The sequence below is a fragment of the Aquila chrysaetos genome, chromosome 5 (genome assembly GCF_900496995.4).
Source record: "Aquila chrysaetos chrysaetos chromosome 5, bAquChr1.4, whole genome shotgun sequence".
Taxonomy (NCBI): domain Eukaryota; kingdom Metazoa; phylum Chordata; class Aves; order Accipitriformes; family Accipitridae; genus Aquila; species Aquila chrysaetos.
The window spans coordinates 65,729,314-65,750,949 of NC_044008.1; the positions used below are offsets into that span (position 1 = coordinate 65,729,314).

The window sequence follows — 21,636 nt, forward strand, 5'->3', positions numbered from 1 at the left end:
CGGCCCTTTAGCAAATCACACCCAATGCCTGGCCCAGGAGGGCTTTGAACTCTCAAGGGGACTATGGAGCAGGATGGACTCTGGGCTGAGCCCCAAGCCCCTTCCCGCTCCCAGCTGGGAGAGCTTCCCAAAGCAGCCGGCATGTAGGATTTCTTTGGGTGAAAGAAGGAAATTGCTGAGGTCAGGGGGCTGATATTGCACATTTTTATGTGACATCAGCTTGCTGCCACCTTGAAAATACCAAAAGATAGAGTCTTACATGCCAGCCCTTGAAAATCCCTTGCGCCCTGCAGAAAGGGAGTGTTGTTACTTGAGAAATTCACTGTTATTCCAGGGAATTTAAGCCAATGTGCAGGAAACCCCAGTGTGGGCAGAGAGGAATTTAAAGGGATAGGACATTAGGACTGTAGAGATGTGCTCTGTTCTTACAGTGCCATTGCAAGAAGGGAGGTGGGATCCCCCTCAAGATCCTCAGAGGCCTTGAATAAGGCAAAATGGATTTAGGTCTAATTCTAGGTAATAGGCAGCCAAAGGAAGTGGGAAACCAGGAGTGTGTTTAGATGCTTGGCTGAATCAGAGCACTGTGGGCCTCCTGACAGTCCACGCAAGGAGGAAAGCGAGCTGGGCTGGAGGTGCGAGGCTCAGGAGCATCCTGCCCTTGGTACCCGGGACATCCCCGGAGCACTGCTTGCGCTCAGCTCCCCCCACCCCACCCAGGGCCATTCGGCACTAACGTGTCCCTCTCTCCCCCTCTCTCAGAGACCTCATGCCCAGGACCCTGGAGGGGCAGATCACCATGGAGAAGACCCCCAGCTACTTCGTCACCAAGGAGGCCCCAGCCCGCATCTCCTCCATGTCCAAGGGCACAAAGCTCATCGTGGTGGTGCGGGACCCCGTGACCAGAGCCATCTCGGACTACACCCAGACGCTCTCCAAGAAGCCCGATATCCCCACCTTTGAGAGCCTGACCTTCAAAAACAGGACTACGGGCCTGATCGACACCTCGTGGAGCGCCATCCAGATTGGCATCTATGCCAAGCACCTGGAGAACTGGCTCCTCTACTTCCCCATCGGGCAGATCCTCTTTGTCAGCGGGGAGAGGCTGATCAGCGACCCCGCGGGGGAGCTGGGCAGGGTCCAGGACTTTCTGGGCCTCAAGAGGATCATCACCGACAAACACTTCTACTTCAACAAAACCAAGGGGTTCCCCTGCCTGAAGAAGGCGGAAGGCAGCAGCAAACCCCACTGCCTGGGGAAGACGAAAGGCAGGACCCACCCCGACATAGACCAGGAGGTGGTGCAGAGACTGCGGGACTTCTACCGGCCCTTCAACATGAAGTTCTACCAGATGACGGGGCAGGACTTCGGCTGGGACTGAGGCTGAAAAAAATAATTTAAGAAAAGGAAAATATAATATAATATATATTTTTTTTACATATCAGTAGAGAGGGGGAAAAATACAGAAAAAAAATAATAGTTGTGCTGAAACATGATTTGTTCTGATTTTATTTTAATTTTGACATTGCTTTGTTTCCTTTCTTCTCTCAGAGATGAGGTGAAGCATCCCATCCAGAAAAGGAGGCTATGAACAGCAACCTGGTCTTATTGACATCACCTGCAGCTTGGCTGCTTCCTTTGATAGGCCCAAGGTTTAGCACTGTCTCTGTAAAAAAAAAACGCAGGTGCAAAGTTTTTAGATGTCCTCAGGTCTACCTCCAGAAGGGACAAGTGTGTTTGAGGGAGCTCAGAGCCTTACTGGAAGGTCAGACAGATTTTGGCTTGCAAATGCCATTTTAGACCAGACCTCATCACTTTTGACAATGAAACAAAGGAGGCTTAATATCTAATTTGGCTTTCAAAACCTTACCTTAGGGGATTTTTTTATTGCATGAAAACTTTGGTGACTTTTTTTTCATTTATCCAATTTTTTGTTTGACTTTTGCCCCCCCCAAATCAAGCTCTTTTCATCAACCAAACTTATTTTTCATCTTATAGAAGCCAAACCCAATAATCCTTTGTTTTGTTTTGAGACAAAACAATTTTGGTAGCCAAAAGTGAAAGAAAACAAATGACTCTATGATGAAAATTGCCAGGTAGTCAAAAGGCCTCATTCACAGGAGTTGGCTCTAAACCAGTGTTCCCCATTGCCAGCAGTGTGCACCCCTTTTGCTACGTTGACAGCACAGTGCTTTTCCGGGGGGGGTCCATCTGAAAGGATTTGGGTGATGGGCAAGGAAGGTCCACACTGAGATGATGCTCATGGTACACCTGTCTTGAAGATGATAGGGCACCCACCATCCCACCACCCGTATGCAGGAAACAAGTTCATAGTGTCTGGCAGATGCTATTTAAGCCATAATGAAGAATGTTTTAAGTTGGGCCAGTCTTAAAAGAAAAAACAGTGGAGAAAGGGTTGTGTGGGGAAAAAATGAACAAAAATCACCTCCAGAAAGGGGAGAGAATGAGGAGAAGACGATGGAAGTCTTCTTGTCCTTTTCTAAAGGAGAACCGAGGGGGAAGCAGGAACAGGAGCATTGGTTCTGCAGGGCTTTAAAAATCATCAGGCAAAACAAATCTCCTGTTTGCAATAACCAGGAGCTTTAAATTCTTTGCTGTGATCCTTATCACCTTTTTTGGCTGGTAGAAATGTCTCAGTGACAGAAATCTATTAGTGAAGCAGGATCTTGTATTACTGTGGGCTCATTTATCTGCTAGCTCTTTATCTTCAGCATTTTCTGGACTATAGGAGCACCTAATTATCGCTTGGTGCTGTATAAACACAACACGATGATGCTCCCTCTCCTGAGTCTAACTTTAAAAAGCCCCCGATGGGGTAAAACAAAGTGGGATATCACCTGGTAATCTGGTTAGGAAGAAGCCTGGGGACCAAGCTCACTGGCCCCTTGCACACCAGCCAAGATCTTAATAAAATCACAGCAGAGCAGAGATTTCAAGGTGTCCAAAGAGAATTGTACCTGAAATTACAATTTAACCCAAGAGGGAGTCATTTCCACCTTGGGCTGTCTTGCTTGACAGGTTAGGAAAACAGCTTGGTGCCTGCTCAACTTCATGGCACCAAGTTCCACTGCAGGTGTTGAGCCACATTCCCTCCTGGCTGCCCTGAGCCTCCTCCTTCCTACGCATCCCTACACACCTCCCTCCGTGCCCGAGGATGCAGAGTCCTGGGACATTCCTGTCCCCTGAAGACATAAACCCACATGGTTTTGCATGCAAGGCCCATTTCCCAAGGTAATTAAAATAACTTCGTTAGTGTTGCGAGGCCCCAGGACCTTCTCTCACCGTTGTCATCCCAAAGCCTTACCTGAGTTCAGCGTTCCATGCCCTGGCTGGTGGAGCAGTGGTGATGGGCTGGTGGCACCGAAGCCGGGCTGTGCTCGCCAGTCTGTCCTGGCATGGCACAGCTCAGTGCCGCCCTCGCTACCTCCATTGATACCTCCACCCCCTTCCCACCATTCTTGTTTCAGTGTGTCCCAATTTAAGCCCCTTTATGGCAATGTCCTGTACCACATCTGGGTAAACATTTTACGTAACTGCCTTCTGCAAACACAGCAGAAAGGCAGATGAGGGATCACACAGACCCCCAACAGCCCTTTCTTTTACCTGCCTCCCTTCAGCCCCTCAATGTTCAGGCAGGAGGTGACATGAGAAAATCAGGGATAGTCATGCAGCTTTGGCTTCACGGGGTCACAGTCCCTCCCAGCATCCCTGCAGCTCATTGCTGGAGCTCAAAGCTCCCAAACCAGAAGTTGGAAGAGTGTTGCGCTCTTGGCAATGGTCTCTCCAAAGTGTCGCTGGAGACGAGGGGAGCAACCTACTCTGCCCATGCCGGCCAGATCAAGAGGGAATGGGCTTAAGGTGTAGCCAAAAAGATGGGGGTTAATTGTTGGGAAAACCTTTCTAACAGCAAGGCTTGTTGGGGCAGGAATGGGAGATGGCCACCATCCCTCCTACGCTGTGCTCTTCCATCCAAGTGCAAAAGTCGAGCTGGCGGTGAGGACAAGGCATCACTTGCTCAGAGGCACAACCGAACAGTGCCAGCACTACCGAGGCACAAAATCTGACGTTTTTCCAAGCTGAAAAGATTTAAGCATGCCGTTTCTTTGGTATTTCGAGGAGACTTAAGGTTGGGATAACGTGTACAGGCCTTTGACAAGTATAAATATCACTTAAGAGTATGATTTAAAAAAATCAATATAATTATATTGCTATTGTCTCTCATATGGTCACATTTAGACTAGTATAAAGCAGCTTTATAGTGCTACAGATTGTTCTTCCTGTATTGAACTAGCTATAGCAATACCAAGCACCTTCATACAAATGAGTTTCTACAACTGCCACCAAATCACTGTCATTAAATCAGTACAGCTTTGGTGTGTACACAAGCCTATCATATGTGCCTTTAAAAAACCCTTCCCAGCACACTGAACTCAGCTACATAGGCATACTTTCCCAAAAATGCTCAAATGTTTTACTTCCACTAATTTCTGAGGGTTTGAATCCCTTGCTGCACACCTAGTAAAACTATTTAGGGATCTGAGACTGTAATTGATTTTTTTGATCTGGGCCATAAGTATTTTTGAAAATCCCTCCACGTATGAACAATGGCTTTTAAAAAGAGGTCATGCAATCAAATTGCTTTGAACTCTAATAACATTTAAGCCTCTAAACTCTTTAGGCTTATTTTAAAATCCAGCCATGAAGTTTAGATTATTTTAACCTAAGAAGAATTGGAAGTAAACTATTGAAAACTGCACCCCTCCTAGGCCTACAGTATTGAGCATGTGTATTAGGAGCGGAAAGCAAAAGTAGCTATAAATAAAAAAATGACCTATGTAGTTTGATTCTTTTTTAAAGCAGAAAAATCAATACATTAATGATGAGAAACTAATTAGGTGTATTAAAATCCTTCTGGTTTCAATAATCAAATGTGCCATTAGGCACTGATGAAGCTTAGGCTTATATGCTGTGCAACATTTAGATTTTAGAACATTTGTTTTAAGAGGAAAAAAAAACCCTTTATAAAGCATCCTATCAACATCAGGTGCCAAATTCATCATAAAGAACAAATTTTTCATGATGAGGGTGGTGAGGCACTGGCACAGGTTGCCCAGAGAGGTGGTAGATGCCCCATGCCTACAAACATTCAAGGTCAGGTTGGACGGGGCTCTGAGCAACCTGATCTAGTTGAAGATGTCCCTGCTCATTGCAGAGTTGTTGGACTAGATGACCTTTAATGGTCCCTTCCAACCCAAACCATTCTATGATTCTATGATCTTTGAGCAGACAGACCCATCTCCTTCACCCCATCATTTGCAGCACTGCATGGGTGCCCGTGGTCCACAGGCCGTGGGTCTCTGTGGGTTTGCACAGCGCCTTGCCCAGCCCAGCCCCACAAACAGGGCTTCGCAGCCCCGGTGCACAGAAGCCACCAAGAGCTTTGGCACAGGGCTGCTGAGCACAAGTATTGCCCCCAGAGTCTTCAAAAATCAGGATTTTTTTCCACTGATGATGACATGCTTTAGCACAGGCTCGTAGAGCCCGATTCAGAAAGACAGTTGAACGTGAGACCACCCTTTAGCCCGCTGCAGCAGCAGCTTTCAGCCAAACTTGAACTGTGGGAATGGCCACACCTGGAAAATTTCAGAGAAATAGGTTTTTCTTTACCAGTGCAGTTTGGCAAGACAAAAACTGGCTGCTCTGCTGCTGCAATTCGCATCACTGCGATTTCTGGAAGGGCAAGGACCGGGCTGCTGCATCCACATTGTAGTTGGCGCTGATTTCATGCTGTGGGGAATCCAATCAAGTCCTAAGGAAATGCTGCCACCCAATAATTTACACAGTTAAAAGGAATATAAACACCAATGTGTCATGTATGGGACTCCTCTACGTGGTATTCGGGGTGGTCTTTGGGGTGCAGCATTAAGAAGTTAAATTTCCAGTAATGATTTGGCCATGCCTACCCTGCACTGAGCGATTTTGACTAACACTGATCCTTAGCCTCCTCGGTTCTCCCACATACACACTAGCACACACAATGTTAGGTCTCCAGATTAGGGGAAAAAAAAATAAAAATTGCCCATTTTCTTAACCATTAAAAAAATTCTTGTTCGTATATAACAGTTTCTGGGTTTTCTCTCCTCCCTCCCTTTTGCTTGGTGATACTGTCATCCTTCTCCCTTTGGTGCTATTTCAGTATGAAACAGACTGATTTTAATTTAATTTAAGAATGAAAAAGCACACATTTAATAAAGTTTACGGGTACTGAGAGGCTGTGCTCTCTTTTTGCTGGCGGCAGCAACCTGGAAAGAGTGGGCAGGTTTATGAAATAAGGGGAAAACACAGAATTACCCACTTGTGTCTGATTTTAGTCTCCTAAAGCTAACACACTCCACGGCAGCCGGGGGGGCTCTGCCTGCTGTGAACTCCCCTGTGGCATCATTGGCGTCGTTTCCACGACTCCTTATCTTCCACTTCATGTTTCTCCGGCAAGCTTAATGTCATACTCCTTTCTTTAGATGGCAAACAACCTTGAAAAGTCAGGTCTTCCTGGCTCCCCCCGCCATTCACCCCTTAGCCATCGCTGGCTGGCCCTGCCACGTCCACAGCATTTCGCCACCGAGTTTGATGAATTCCTGCTCTCCCCCGACCTGGTAGGGGAGGAACGGACCCAACTCACGGTGCATTGCGTGAAACCTGAGGTGGAAGCAATTCACCAAGAAATATATACAGAAGAGCAGCCCCCGTATATCAGGTTTTCTGTGTGGTCAAGTAAAGTGATATTCTATTTACTTTTTTAGATGTATAAACAGATTAAGTCCCAGGGAAAATATGCTCCCAAACTTCATAATATTTTATTAAACCACTGAAGTTTAATATAATCTTTTGGCTTCCACAGAAATATTTTCCATTTCTCTTCTGAGCACCTTTGATTTTATTTTCTTTTAATTACCGTTATCCGGAGTTAACAATGTGGGTTTTGCACTCCACCCAGCAAGGACTATCCAGATTAGAAGTGGGGAATTTTGCTGAAATACAGAAATATCTATGTGGTGGTAAGAAGTCAATGACGCCTGGGCGGAAAACTCTGGAGAAGCCAATGTGCAGAATGAATTCCCCTCCGCCAGGCAATAACAAGGCTGCATTCCTCAATTCATAGCATTTATTACCTAAGACATTGGCCAGCCATGGCTTTTGAAAAAAATTATACCTCCTTCATCTTACGCCTGTCCACACCACTGCGCGGGGGCTGGCGAGCTGCTCAAGCTCACTCCATCCCGGAGGCGGTGCAGCTCATTGCTCCTTGGGGAAAACTCTCCTGAATTCAGGTCCGACGCTGCCCTCAGGCTCAGTACTGCACCGTGTGAACGCAGCTTTGGATGCATCATCTATCCGGGTGTGAAGTTGCTAGCGAAGGCCAACACTGTGCTGAGCCTCGAGCACACCGCTTGGCCTGGGATCTTGTAAATCTGATGACCAAGAATTGCCCTACGGACAGCCCAGCTCATGGTGAAAGCTGCTGGGAGCTCTTCAAGAAAGACTCAGCACCTACATTTCAGCATTGTTAAACAGGAGTAACAGTAATAATCATCTCATGGTTCTTAAGACAACCGTGTAACTTCTGGAGGCCAAATTTGCTGGTGTGTTACCCGAGGTCCTCAGTGCAACAGAGGAACTTCAAACACAGCTTATCAGCCACAAGTACGTCTCTCTTGCCAAACCTCTTTGCTATTTCCTCTCCTGCAACTTGGAACAGTCCTGGTAACAGAGGGTCCTTCTTCACAGACACACCAGCATCTGGCCTCTGCGAGTTCCTCCATTAACGCTGGGGCAATGGTGATGTTGTAGACAGGATTAGACCTGCTCGGCCACAGTTTCTCCAGCTCATTTCTTTTGTTCTCTCACCGACAGCTGTGATTTAGGGCATGTGAGCAACATCTAAAGGAAATGACTGAGAAGTATTGGCTGGGGAGCACTTACCTTCCCTTGTACAGGGCTTATGGAACAGAATCAATAGATTTTCTATACTGCTCACTGCTGGAGACCCCCCATGGCTGGGCACAGAAGCTATGGCAATGGAGTGAAAAATTCTCCTGAGAAGGACAAGTTTAAGAGCACAGAGGAAAGTGGCCGAATGCATCATATCGACAGGGCAAACGCAGTCACGAATCTAATTACCTGCCTCTCCGCACGCCTTCAGCTGCACGCTGCCTTGTCTGCAGCTCACCAGGGCTCTGCTGGTGCAGAACAGCCTCAGCGGCTTCCCGGGACCCGCAGCTTTGGGGTGGGCAGAAGGGTTTGTGCTTTGACCAGAGGCTTCTCCCACGATCGGGGCAGACTCCAGCGAGGCGCAGGGCTGGGCAGGGCTGGTGGGGCAGAGGAGAGCATCCGGCCGGGGCCCTCCAGGCACATTATCAGTTCAGCAGCATCACAGGATTTGCTGGATTGCCAGGAGTCATTTCCTATTTGTTTTTTTTAATCAGCATTTCTGACCAAAAGAGCACATCTGCTAAGCTCAGACAGGGTCTATTGTCCAAAGTGAAGCCACAGTCCAAGGACCCCAATTCAGGGGCACATCCTATCCCATAGACACATCTCTAGCCACCTGCCATGGGAATTATAAAGATATAAGATAGTGCTCCCCCTGGTCCGCAGCTATCCCGGCTGGCACAAGCTGTATCATCCAGAACAGACACTCATGTAAGAGGCATCTGGAAGATGCTGCTGGTGTAGTAATGGACTGCCCGTAAACATCATCACATCTGCCATCAGGAACAAATCTGGGCCTTCACTGCCTCAGAAAAGCTTATTAATGGAAGAGCTGACTGGTCTCCAGCTGGAGCCCGGCCCTGGCTGCAGCACCCTGCACAGCCAGATCCCGGGTGCAGATCCCACCTTGGTCAAACAAGCTATGGCTCATTTTCCAGGCAGCGCGGGAATATCCATCCAAAGTTGGAGTCTCTACGTTTCCACCACCTAAACCCCTCTCAGACACAATGTGCCCCGGAGCTGGGGAGCTCACAGGGAGAGTGCAGGGTTCGTGGTGCATGTTGGACCCTCGGCACCAGTGCCCCGGAGGGAAATGCCGCAGAGAAGCCTGCCTGGATGCGACTGCTGCTTGGCTGCCCAAACTGGCCAGGGGAATTCATCCTGGTTTGACACCCCATATTTTACCAGCTTTACTAAAGAGAAAATTGTCATATGCTTTTACTTTTCGAGAAGCTGAGCTGTCCTTTAGATAGCAGCTGCCAGCATAAATATACATGAGAAACAGGTTTTTAGTTCCTGAAAAATGTCTAAAAATTGTAAACAATTCTCAAGTCATATGGGGATAAACAGTCAGAATTTCAATATTGTTTACAGCTTTAAAAAAACAACAGTCATCTGAGTTCAGTCAAGCCAAGCATTTTGGATAGATAATTTTTAAACATTTGGTTTCAATTCTCCCAAACCTTCGGCAAAGAAGCCCCATTCATGCTATACTTAGCTTACAATTCAAAATGAAAAGTATTATAAGACTAGAAAACTGGATGCTTCTATTTCGAAAAAGAAACGGTCTCAGACATTGGACCATCTTGGAAGACCCTTTCAGGAAAAGAAAAAACAAAAACACTCTGTCAAGAAGTTTATCCAGGCTTAAAGTCTCAGTTTTGTTGAATTAGTTGTTTGCTTTGCTTAACAAACAAGAATATGCTGTCAAAAAAAAAAAACCACCCGACAAGTACCGTTTGTCAGCCTGAGAGCAGAAACGTTCTTCCTTGGCCCAATCCTCCACTCGTCAGCATGCACTACAGCATTCCTCCCTCGCACCAGCCCCCGCTCCCTGCGCAGACGCTTTGCAACTGGGCAGAGTGGAAAACAGAGTTCTTTAATTTCCTCTTTGCATTAGAGTTCATTAGGAAAAATCCAGAGGCCCCTCACTGAGCAAATGTCTGCATTTGCGTGTCTTCTGTGGATGTTTAAATTATGTTTTCCTGTAGGTTTCTTTTTTTTCCTTTTCTTGTTTCTTTCCTGCACCACTGACACTAGACTCCTTCTCTGCTCACAATTAATTCCTGAAATAATTTTTTTCACTTCTGTTACTGTCTCTCAGCTGGATGGCTCACGGGAACATCATTTGCTAGTTCTATTGTTAGGAAATTATTTATTTAAGCTATTTGTTGGTATTAGTGATTACTCAGTCAAGTTACATGGCCGTACTCCCTTTCCCAGGCTGGATAAGACATCTCTCGGGAGAAAGAAGGAGAAAATAGTTATTCACAAACTTTACTGCGTGCATTTTGGATGCTTCACTGCCCCTCCTAAAATGCATCAGATCTGATGGTTTCTTGAACCAGTATTTATTGTTAACAGTTGGCAATCACCAAATTCTACTTTGTGATTGCATTCATGAAAATATTTGCAGATCTGAACATTTAAAAATTTTGAAGTCACCTCTGTAACCATTCCTAAGTACAGCCACCAAAGGCCAGGATAAATAATGCAAAGTAAGATGAGGAAGAGGAAGACCACCAGTAAGAAATGCAAACATCAAACCTTGCAGCATCCAGGTAGAGGTTGGCAACTGTTAGCCTCAAACCCACTCGTGAAATCCATGGCTGTGTTTGCCTGGTGGCAGAGGCTCACTGTTACCAATAGTTTCACAAAAGTAGAATTCAGAGACCATGACCAAAATTGAAGCCAAGTTTTGTATGAGCCCATCCTTGGCATCAAATCCTTGCCCTCTGAATGCACAAAGACGGGATTCTACACTTTTCTTCCTCAATGTCCCAAAAGACAACAAAATTGGGCACTCGCAGCACTGCAAACCGCCCAGCAGGCAGCAAGGGAGCCCTGTGCGGGGCAGCCCCATCCCTGCCAGACTAAGGAAGGTTCAATCAACACTTCTGTCATGAGACCAGCCTTTGGACAAGAAGATAAGAGTTAAACCTGGAGTACTGCGGTCAGCTCTGGGGGCCCCCAGCATAAGAAGGACATGGACCTGTTGGAGCGAGTCCAGAGGAGGGCCATGAAGACGCTCAGAGGGCTGGGGCACCTCTTCTGTGAAAGAGTTGGGGTTGTTCAGCTTGGAGAAGAGAAGGGGGCCTACAAGAAAGCTGGAGAGGGACTTTATACAAGGGCGTGTAGTGACAGGACAAGGGGTAATGGCTTTAAACTGAAAGAGGGTAGATTTAGATTAGATGCAAGGAAGAAGTTCTTCACTGTGAGTGTGGTGAGACACTAGAACAGGTTGCCCAGACATATTGTGGTTGCCCCATCCCTGGCAGTGTTCAAGGCCAGGTTGGATGGGGCTTTGAGCAACCTGGTCTAGTGGAAGGTGTCCCTGCCCATGGCAGGGGGGTTGGAACTAGATGATCTTTAAGGTCCCTTCCAACCCAAACCATTCTATGATTCTATGAAACCCCTTCTCCAAGCTTGTGGCTCCTTTTAAGGTACTTGATTTCCAACACAGAACAAGTGGGAACGAAATCATTTTTTGCTGCTATGTAGGGGGTAAATATGGCCCAAAATACCCAGTTATGGGAATGGGGCTCTATGGACTCAGGAAGTCAACCTGTCTATCCTCGACCATGAGGGCCAACTCTGACCTTTTCCTGCCTCTCCCATGGGCTCTTTTCTCCCATTTGTTTCCCAGCAGCACCTTGCTTCCCTGCCTGAGCACTGGCTATCAGGAAGGCTTCTCCTTGCCTCCATCCCTACAGGCCCTCAGTAGCTTGTACACACCAGGAAAAACCACTGTAAACAAGCTGTTAGACTGTGCAGCCCTTTAGCGATGCTGACTGTTTCCAGACCAGAGCCATGCTGCTCACAGGGAGAGCAGGACTGCAGATTCCCACCCCTTGCAAAGCTGTCCATTGCTTGAGACCATCTGGGATGCAGGTGGGAAAGCAAATTAATTGGCAGTCCGTGGGGCATCACCGATGAGCAGCAAGGGAGGCCAATTCCCCCTTGCCTGGATCCATTTCCTTCTCACACAAGTATTTTAGCTCATTTTCCTTTATCTACTAGCTGCAGTTTTAGACTCTTAGGGGAGGATGCAGGAGAAGCAGGAGAAGGGAGAAGGACAAGATCTCCGAGTCAGTTGTCCCCAGCCTGTTCTGCCCTGGGGCGGCAGCACCAAGGCTGAACAAAGAGCCAAACAGAACAGCCTACTACTTGTTCTCCTGCAAAGGACCTCAGGGTCTCACAAGCAACATATTACTTCGGAATATAGTTGTCGTCCTCTGATCCAGATTTCCTAGACGGACACGGGCATGCGTTTGTGCACACGCAGGGGTGTTCGTGTGGGAGACTGGAGCATTTTGAGCTTTGGCAAGCCCTCCATGCACATCAGAGAGTTACTGCTCTGAAATACAGAGGAGGCAACAGAAAAAAAAGACTCCCAGATGTTGTACTTGACTTTTTATCAGGCTCTTTGCTACCTGTGTGGCCCTGGCAGAGCACTGGGGCTTCTTGGATGTGAGCTCCTGTGCTCCTGCTGGATCCATCCCGAGATAGGGAGCTGGCTGGTGGTCAGAGAGGAAAAGCCAAGCTGCAGCTATTCCTTCCCTCCACTCCCAACCCGTGGGCTGTGCTCCAGTATCTCTGCCGAGAGGAGGAAAGAAGTTTTTTATTAATCAAATGAAATAAAGATTGAAGGCATGAAAGGGAAGGTTCAAGGGAGCTGCAGGTGGGGAGACACCGAGTAACTGGAGTGCAGCAGCTGCTTCTATAAGGCTCTCCCTTGCAGAAGTGTTATTTGTCCTTCACACCCCTTCTCTGCTCCATCCCCTGCTTGGCCTTGGAGCAATGTGGCTTTTCCACCTCCTCCTTCCTCCCAGCCCTCCCTGCCACGCACATCCACAGCGTCTCTGGGCACTGGCAAGCACCAGCCATCACACTTGGCATATTGCTGCCCGCACACACTGTTCAATAAAGGAAAGTGAATAATTCTGTCAGATATGGGGTTTGGGGATTTCCGTGCTCAGCCCTTGGCCACCATCCTTTCCTGTACCAACCACCCGAACCCAGAATTAAGCAAATGAATGCGCTTCAGAGCATAAGAATTACTCGCTGCCTTTGTAATCCCAGTTCCAATTTATTGGCATAAAAACTATCAGCTTCCTTTGGCTACTCCCTGTTGGAAACTCCTTTTCCAAGCTCTCCTTCCTTCCCAGCACCACCACACCCATCTCCAACCAGAAATGCCACCAAGAACTCCTGAACCATCCATACACACAGGGTGTAGCTCCATCCTCAGGCTTAGATTTAGGCACTTTGCACGATGGTCAATTGGAAACAGAGACACTCAATCATCCTCCTTTTCTTTTTATACTACATCCCACAAGCACTGAAAAGCAGCCAGGTTTGGGAGGTACTGGTAGTTTGGTGGACAGCTGATCTTTGTGAAGTGATATGCAAGCCAGCTCAGGAGGATATTGTATTCCAAGGCAACTGAAGCATATTTCTGTTTTTACATCAAATTCTCTGCTACCTTTTGGCAGAAGGCTCTCTGTACATAAGGACTTGTTTGAAGATTCATGCACTTGGCATCCTTGCGCTCAGATTAGGTGCTGCAGAACTCCTTCAAGTCTGCAAGGGTTTGTATTTGTGCATCATCCACATCAACTCACAGCAAGGTCCTGGTCACTTCTGACCCCCTCTCCATGCTGTCAAGCAAGAGCTGAGCTAGTGTTCTGCAGCTGCTGGGTCTAGCCAGCCCTTTAGCAGTCACTGTAGCAGGTTCAAGCCGAAAGGTTCAGTCTCCAAAGAGCCAGAGGAGACTGTGGATGGAGCTGGCTGGGACTCAGAAAGCAGGGGAACCTCTCCTGCCAGGGCCTTGCGCTGCATTTCCATGTTGAGTCAGTTGTAATGGGAAATGACAGCTGATGAAAGCTGCTATTCATGGCCCTCTAAACAGTTCGTTACCCCCCTCCTCATCCCAGCCCCTCAATGAGATTCACTCTCATCACTCACTGAGTCCAAGCCCAGAGACCAAAGTGGCTGGAGAACCCAGCCCAGCCCCAGTGGCCAGTGCTGTACCAGAGCAGGGGTTTTCCAGTTGGGCATCACAGCCGCCTGTGGAAAAGAGCCGCAGGCTGCGTCCTGCCCCGCTGCAGAGCCGAGGCCCACCCCCAGCTCTCCTTCCATTCAGCTGATACTGTGTTTCAGGTGAAACACTGATAGTCACCAAGGCCCCATTTGTACATGTCTGTAGGTTTCTTCGGTATTTGAGTACTTTCCAAAATCACTCCAGATGCGTACACATCTGGGGACACACACACACACAGACCAGGCACAACATTTATTACTCTGCTCTTTATCTGTATTCGGCCTCTTTTGTCCCTCCAGGACACACACTGATTATTTGCCACAGGAGTCCCATACCACTTCAAACATTCTCCAAGCCCAGAGGCCCCTAGATATCCCCCCTTTTCTCAACTTTGTCAGCTCTAACAGACTTTTCATCGCTAGCTAGCAGTTGTTTTCACCACTAACCACCGGGGTGGCTTCCTGCACAAGGTATCCAGAATTTAGGTGGGATCCTATCTGTAAGGTCCTAGGCAGCTCCACACCTTGAGATGGAAGTTGAAAAGCTGGAAGAGGATTCAGAGAAGACCCATCAGAATGGCTGAAGTCCTGGAAAGCCCTGGAAATCCTGCCATGAGTGAAGGAGCCAAGCAAAATCTATCTGGCTTAACAGCAACCTTTTCTTAGTCTGTAAGAGAAGAGATCCAAGACCTACAATGATCTGAGCTTGGACCAGAGCCTTCAGTCACTCATTTAGGTGCCTAAGTCTGATCATCTAAGTCTGGATTTAATCGTCCTCTGTTGCAGGTTGGCCAGCTGTGCTATGGAGTATGAATTAATTCTTCTATTTCCACCTCACAGTTCTGAGACTTAATGGATATAAATGATTTTACCCTGAAAAAACACACCATGGGGTACCAGGAAAATAATTCCTACCCACAGGCCCTAAGACTGCAAGACAGGCAGTCAAAGAAAAGGGTAAATACAGCTTTTTGAAAAGAAATCTCAAAAAATCAACTCTCACCTCTAAAACTCTGACTGTGGCATCATTTTACAAAGAAGGGATTTCTGCACAGGATACTTAAAGACAGACATTTCAGCAAGGATAACTTGGTGGGTAACGAGACAGTGGCAGCAGGCCAGGGCCAGCTGCTGGTGCCTTTCTTCCCTGAGCCCCATGATGGTGCCACAACTGCGACCAGACCTAACCCTTCTGGGTTAATCCATCTGCTGGGACAAGGCTCTCCCTCCTTGCCTTTGCACTCAATGAAAATGCTGTGCAGGATTGTACTCACCAAAGCTTTGGAGTTGAGGTCTGGTCCATGCCATGGACCACTAACAGGGTGCTCTCTGCAGGAACATTTGTGCTCCATCAACTGTCAAAGCCAAGGGGATGACCTGAGAAGGTTGAGTGTCATTAGCTTCCAAAAGCCAAGTGCCAAAACTTTATCAGCCACCAATCTGAGAAGAACCAGGAGTATTTAAAGGCACCTTGGGATAACAGTCACAAGGCAGCACCAATTCACTCCCCAGGTCTAGAGGAACTCAACAAACCTTCTTTTCGTGTCTGGTTGTGGAACAAGACAAATCCAACACCTCTGGCACAGAGTAACAGTCTGTCTCCCATCATGGGGGGAGAGGAAGGGGGTCCCGAGCAACCATCACTAATATATTAGGCCAAATACTGTCTCATTGTTTTCATGCCTGCCTATATCCATCTCCTACCCATTTTCCCTTTGGCTTTTTGAGGCTAAGGACATACAGCAACTAGATTTTAGCCATCACTCTTTGGTGCTATCACAGTAGAAACCTTCATGCCCAGAGTTTCTCAGTGTTCAACTGTTCCACAGGAGCAGGACACAGAGCAACTGGGATTTTCAGAGGGGCTAGTGGGACCGTGAGCTGCTGCAACTGACTCTGAAGAGGAAGGACCAGGGGATCTGTGTCTCCCCAGAAGGATTTCCGTTTCCACAGCAGGCTTTCAAAAACATTAGCAGCCACAGCCTAAGCAAAATGTCTATTTGTGGGTAAACAACCCAGACAGATGCCTCCTGCACGCAAACAGCCAGTGCCTCTGAGACAAGAGGCTCTAAATAAATAATCAACAAATCCTAGAGCTGAAGCACAGTTGCTATTTGCATCATAAATAAATGAGGAGGCTTTTATTTACTCATTCTGGGGGCACAGCACATAACAGAGGAACTTCTCAGAGCTCCTACGCCAGAGATTGTCATTACTTCACCACAGCCATTCGGTTCCCACCAGCTGTTGGCTCCTGCGCTCCTCCTCAGGAGATGCACAGCTCGCCAGTGAGAAGGGAAAACAAACACGAGGTCTCCATCACCATGGAGTGCTCGGCTCCCTGCTGACCTCTCTTAGCGTGGCACTGGTGAGGTGGGGAGGACACAGAGCCAGTGCCCAGGGACAAAGCTGAGCTGCAACTGTCCTGCTAGCCAGAGAGGTAGAGGTTGGAGGCTCCATCACACTGGGAAGGTCTCTAGATCCACTAAAAGACAGTCACATTTGTCGACGTTAGAGACATCTCACCTGGTGGTAAACCATCCTCCTCTCACAGCTCCATGGGAGCAGTTGTACAAGAAAGGTGTAGGACCTTCTCACTATAGAAGCTAGAGGACATCATTTTCCATCAGCCATTGCACAGCTGGAGGAGAGGCCATGCTCTGGGCAGCAATTTGAGAAGGAGCAACCCAAAGGAAAATTAGGGGGTTTTGATTGAGAAAAATAGTCCTACAGTGGTGGAGAAAAGCCAATCAGTGGTCCAAAACTCCATGAAATATTTCTAGAAATAGAAAAACTCTACCAAAAAATATCAAACTGGAAAATTACAGTTTCACAAAATGCTTTCGACAGAAGACACCTGCTCAATACCTCCTTTCTCCCCACAAATTTCACTTGGGAATGCAGTGAACCATCAGCAGCTGTTCTTTCTCTGAAGCAAATGGCAAATCCTCTATCCACCATCACTCCTCAGGATCAAATCTGCTCATGGACAAGCAACTACAGTGAAACTGCATCAGCCTTGCAAACGGGGGCAGGAGCTCGAGTGCTGATAACCAGCGTTCAGGGTGTCACTCGACAAAGGCCAGATCAAACCAGAAAGAATAACAGAAAAGAAAAGTTCCCATTTCTTTCCCTTAATACCCACAAAACAGGGAAAACAGTTAGTGCCATTTCCAAGGAGAAAAGCCACCTTTTCAGCCACAAAATACATCCCTGAAGATCCAGTGAGCTGGGGTCTGGCTTGGTTTTATTTAGTTATGTATCAAATGTTATTGATCCATTTCCTTCAAGCAAACCAGCGAGCGGTGAAACCTTTTCTGCTCTTTATGTCCTGAAAATTACGTTTTTTCCTCTTTGGGTTTGGGGATGACAAACAGCCAGAGCTCACGGAGGCTCAGAGCATGCACACACACCCTGACCCCATCCATCAGCTGCAATGGCATCCGAAGCCTGCAGCTCTCTTTTGGCTTATTAATAAAATACAACCAGCTCCAGGGAGGTCCCACCCCTGGACACCACGGTGGCTCCATGCCTTGCTGGTGGCACAAGGAGACCAACACGTGGGCAAAAGAAACTGTAGTGTAGAACCAGGAACTGAATTCAAGCCTTGCATCCGAAACGCAAGGTCGTCTTTCCCCGTAAGTCACTGTCCTGCAACTCCACATGCATCTTTGGTGACAGTAGGTGGCCAGTCCTGAGCAGATGCAACACAACATCGTGTGGAAGCCCAAATCAGACCCTTTAGGAACAACTTCTCCCCAGATGAGATTGTTATCTAATGCCATCACTAACCCAGCTGTCTATTCACACAACTATTGTATCAGCCATCTGATAGACAAAATGAATTTCTACGCTTGAATGGTTCATTACAGAATTTGTATTTCTGATATAGCTGTGAGAAGACCACAGCTTTGTGCACTGATCCCACTGAGATGGTCTCCTCTCCTGCCTCCGCACAGGGGGTACTCCACAGGGTGCCAGCAAGAAAGGCCCATTGCCAGCCTCAGTTTTGGTGCTAGGATTTATACCTCTTTTCTACCGGAATGTGAGCTGCTCCAGCACTCATCGAGCTGGCACCAAACTGCTAATACTGTTGAAAATTAAGGCTGGTAGAAAAATGTGTTATAAAATTTATTTTGCAAAGGAAAAGTCATTTTTAGGGTGGTTTTTTTAAAGAACGTTATTTCCTCTTCCCGCACCACCAACACTCAATCCTCCCCCATCCTACTGAAATCATGTCTCATCTTGCAGAGGAAATTTTGATTTTTCATCGGAAAAAAAAAAAGCCAAACAACCCTAAGTGAATTATTTTGGCATGAAGCCGATACATTTCAGCTCCAACATATTGCCACAACACCTCCAGCATTAAGTCTCCCAACCAGGGAATGGCAGCAGGAGCACAGCTGCCATGAGGATGGGCGGCAGCACAGCCAAAGCAAACTGGTTTGGTTTTCCAGTAAAACATGCCACTTTCCAGCTCAAAAAAAAAGGTTGGTTTACCTTCTTGCACATGCACATTAGTGTATAGCCTCTTGCTACAGAAGCAAGGTAGGTTTCCTATATGACTTGGTGGGTTATTTATCGCCAGGGATGAGTAGATAATTCCACGTAGCATGGTTAAGACGAGATGCTGCTGGCCCTAGGGCATGGGGTCCTGCCTCTGCCACTGCATCTCTTAGACCTGCCTTCACCCCGGCATACCTCGGCACAGCTCCTACCGACTGAAAGAGGTGGGGGGGTCCCATAGGGAAAGCAGCATGTAATCACATATTAAAACCCGTACCCACATGTACAGCATGGCACAAGTGAGGGTTGCTCAGGCAGGAGGAATGCTGGCTTGAACTCCTCTGGGGTGCGAGACTTTACAGCTTTATCGATTGCTATTTTTAACACAGCTGGGGTTTGTGCAGCTTCCTAGATCGTGACAAAATCAAGAAAAAGCAAAATTTCACCCGGTAGCCCTACCTGTGTCATGGATAGCACATGGGTGATGTTTTTCAACCTAAAAGATTAAAGTTTTGCAGTCCTATAAACAACTGTAAAGAAGCTCTAATAATGGGAAATGTCAGGAAACTTAATAACAACAGAGATTAGTGCCCTGCCTATAGCACATTGTTGCTGCATTCAGCCAGCTTTTTATATATAACGTCAACAGCTAAATACAAGCTGTGAATAGTTTCCTATCTCCTCTAGCCTTGAGTCAGGAACTTGACTGACTTCCCTAGAACTGTTTTGGATTTACGCTGGCTCTGCTGAAGTCAGAATTGAACAGCCAGAGCAGATCGAGGCAAGCCAGCCTCGTCGCTCCAAAACCAGAGGAGCAGTGTTGCTTTATGCAATGGGAGGATGGAGGAAATGCGCTTTGGATCTCTCTCTTTCTTTGGCAGAAATCTGCATCCCTCTTCCAGCTCGAGTAAAGCTGTGCTGATTTACAGTGGTGGGGCATTGGGTCCTTTGCTCATAGCTCTGCAGGATGACGGAGACAGTGCTGATAGTGGAGACCTGTCCCGTTTCTAATCCCAGTAGGAATTAACTGCCCAGTTTAAGCAAGAAGAATGGGCAGGTTTTCCACATTGGATGGAAGGCGAGCACACTGCAGGCCAGCAGGTCAGACAAGGAGGATCCTCTGCTAACAGACACCTCCAGTCCCCACTAATCCGCTCTTAACACTGGTCTGGGAAAGCAGAGATGGATAGCACATCACCGGCTGCATTGCTGCCTCTGCCACTCACCTTCCCGCTGCCATGTCACGTCCCTGGCCTTGGCTCCAGAGCCCAGCTTTCCCCATCAGACATGGCATTCCTGAGGACTCCTCAGGGCATTTCTTAAATCTCTGCTAATGGATGGGATTTTGACAGGAACATCCCCTTAAAGTCCTCCCTGGTCTCCAAATAATCTTCTGTGGTGTTTAGGGCTGCTCTTTTGCATACGGTATCTCTAAAAATACACAAAGAAATTAAAGAAATCCCATCCCCAAACTTTTCAAACCAAAAAATAAATGATGTGATTAATTATTCTGAAAAAGGCTGTTTATAGTTTGGACTGCATAAAACAGAATGCCTGATTTAATACACTATCCGAGAATGTGCTGTTTTTCATTTCAGCACAATCAAGACCTAAATCTGTGTCTCTCTCCCTCATCTGAGCTGGAAATGGTTTTATATTCCATCTTGCTTTAAATTATACACATCAAGTTTATAATGGGACACGGTCTATTTTGTTGCCAAAACCTGCTCTGTAAGATCATCTATTAAACTGTATTTATTTTTTATGACAAACAAGAAAAATGACAAAACAGCTACTGAGCATCTGCTAACGAGGACCAAATGCCTCCCCAGGCACCGTTCCTATTACAGGCATTCGCACAGGAGCTGAGTTAACATCCTCCCACCCGCCAGCGATGGCCAAAGGAAGACATGGGGCTTTATAAACCCCGATATCAGCCCCCAGAGGATTATGGCTCTTGCTGTCTGCACTTGGGTACGAGATCTGGGGTCAGGAGTTGTATCCCAGTGGGATGCAAGCAAAGAAACTCAGCGCTGGCAGAGGGGAAGAAACGCTATTTGAAGTAAGGTGATGGGAGAGACCCCGACTGGTGTTCAGCCTTTTGCCTGGGAACAGCGTGTGGGAAAGCAAGACTACTGGGAATGTAGTTAAACCTGATGCTTTGGAGCTGGCAGGTGAGAGCTGTAAGAGGCATAGGCTCCCCAGCCAGTTCAATCCTCCTCCCAGCACCTCCAGCTCCCAGGCATGAGACTCCCCCGAGTCTCAAGGGAGCTGTAGAGACCCTCAGCTGGAGCAAGCCATGGCTTTGAGTCCCGACTGTGACCACCAAGAAAGGCTGGCCTAAAAAATTACCTTGAGGAGCATATTGAGCTTGCCAGATGAGCACTGGGCATGAGAAGATGTCATTCACTCCCTGGGGCCCCAGCAGGCCCTCTAAACTCTTTTAGTAGCACAGACTTTAGGAAACACCTTCTGATACCCAGCAAGTCCACCCAGGCTGGGTGAAATCAAGCCATGGCCCATATATATACCAAGATGTTGATCTTCACCTGGCCAGCAGGATCTATCGGTCTATAGATCAATAATAAGGACAACATAACAGTACCCAACCTGCCTCAGTGTCCTGAAGAAGAGTGTTAGAAACCACGGGCCTGGGAATCCATGGAGGCAGAGCCACGCCGGGGTGAGGGCCCCCCCCCCGACATGCCCCAACCCCTCCGGGCTCATTGCCTCCCCTCCACCAGCAGCACCACCCCAATACAGCCTAGGAACATAACATCAGTGGGAGCCCCTCTGAGTGAGGAGGGTAGCGCACAGGGCTCTGTGACAACATTTCAAAATTTCCAAATTTGGGGCTTTGTCAAAATCTGAAGCTTTCCCTGGAGGCTACCAGAGCAACACAGGACAGGCAGGACCATCTCAGGGGTTCACCGTTTTCTCTGACACACCATATCATCCTTTCTCTTAACTCATCGTACCACAAAAAAGTAATTTTATTTTTTCCTAAAATGTGCCTGGACCCCTCCCATTGTGACCAGCTTTCGCCTCAACTGCTTGCTAGCAGAGCAGATGAAAGTGGTC

The 21,636-nt window shown here is 47.5% G+C and overlaps 1 protein-coding gene and 1 long non-coding RNA gene across 3 annotated transcripts in view; one reads left to right on the plus strand and one right to left on the minus strand.

Moving 5' to 3' along the window:
• Nucleotides 1-6,286, plus strand: part of HS3ST3A1 (heparan sulfate-glucosamine 3-sulfotransferase 3A1) — a 40,497-nt gene extending 34,211 nt beyond the window's left edge. Inside the window, exon 2 of the mRNA XM_030015140.2 lies at nt 760-6,286. Within this exon, the coding sequence (XP_029871000.1) occupies nt 760-1,378 (619 nt within the window). The 3' untranslated portion in view covers nt 1,379-6,286. The remainder of the gene's footprint in view (nt 1-759) is intronic.
• Nucleotides 1,597-21,636, minus strand: part of LOC115341743 — a 101,634-nt gene continuing 81,594 nt past the window's right edge. The window contains exon 3 of one of the 2 annotated variants that reach the window (XR_005932497.1): nt 1,597-1,663. This is a non-coding gene — a long non-coding RNA (uncharacterized LOC115341743). Of the gene's footprint in view, nt 1,664-15,323; nt 15,427-21,636 lie in introns of those variants that run through there. The other variant, XR_003923514.2, reaches the window with a different exon arrangement.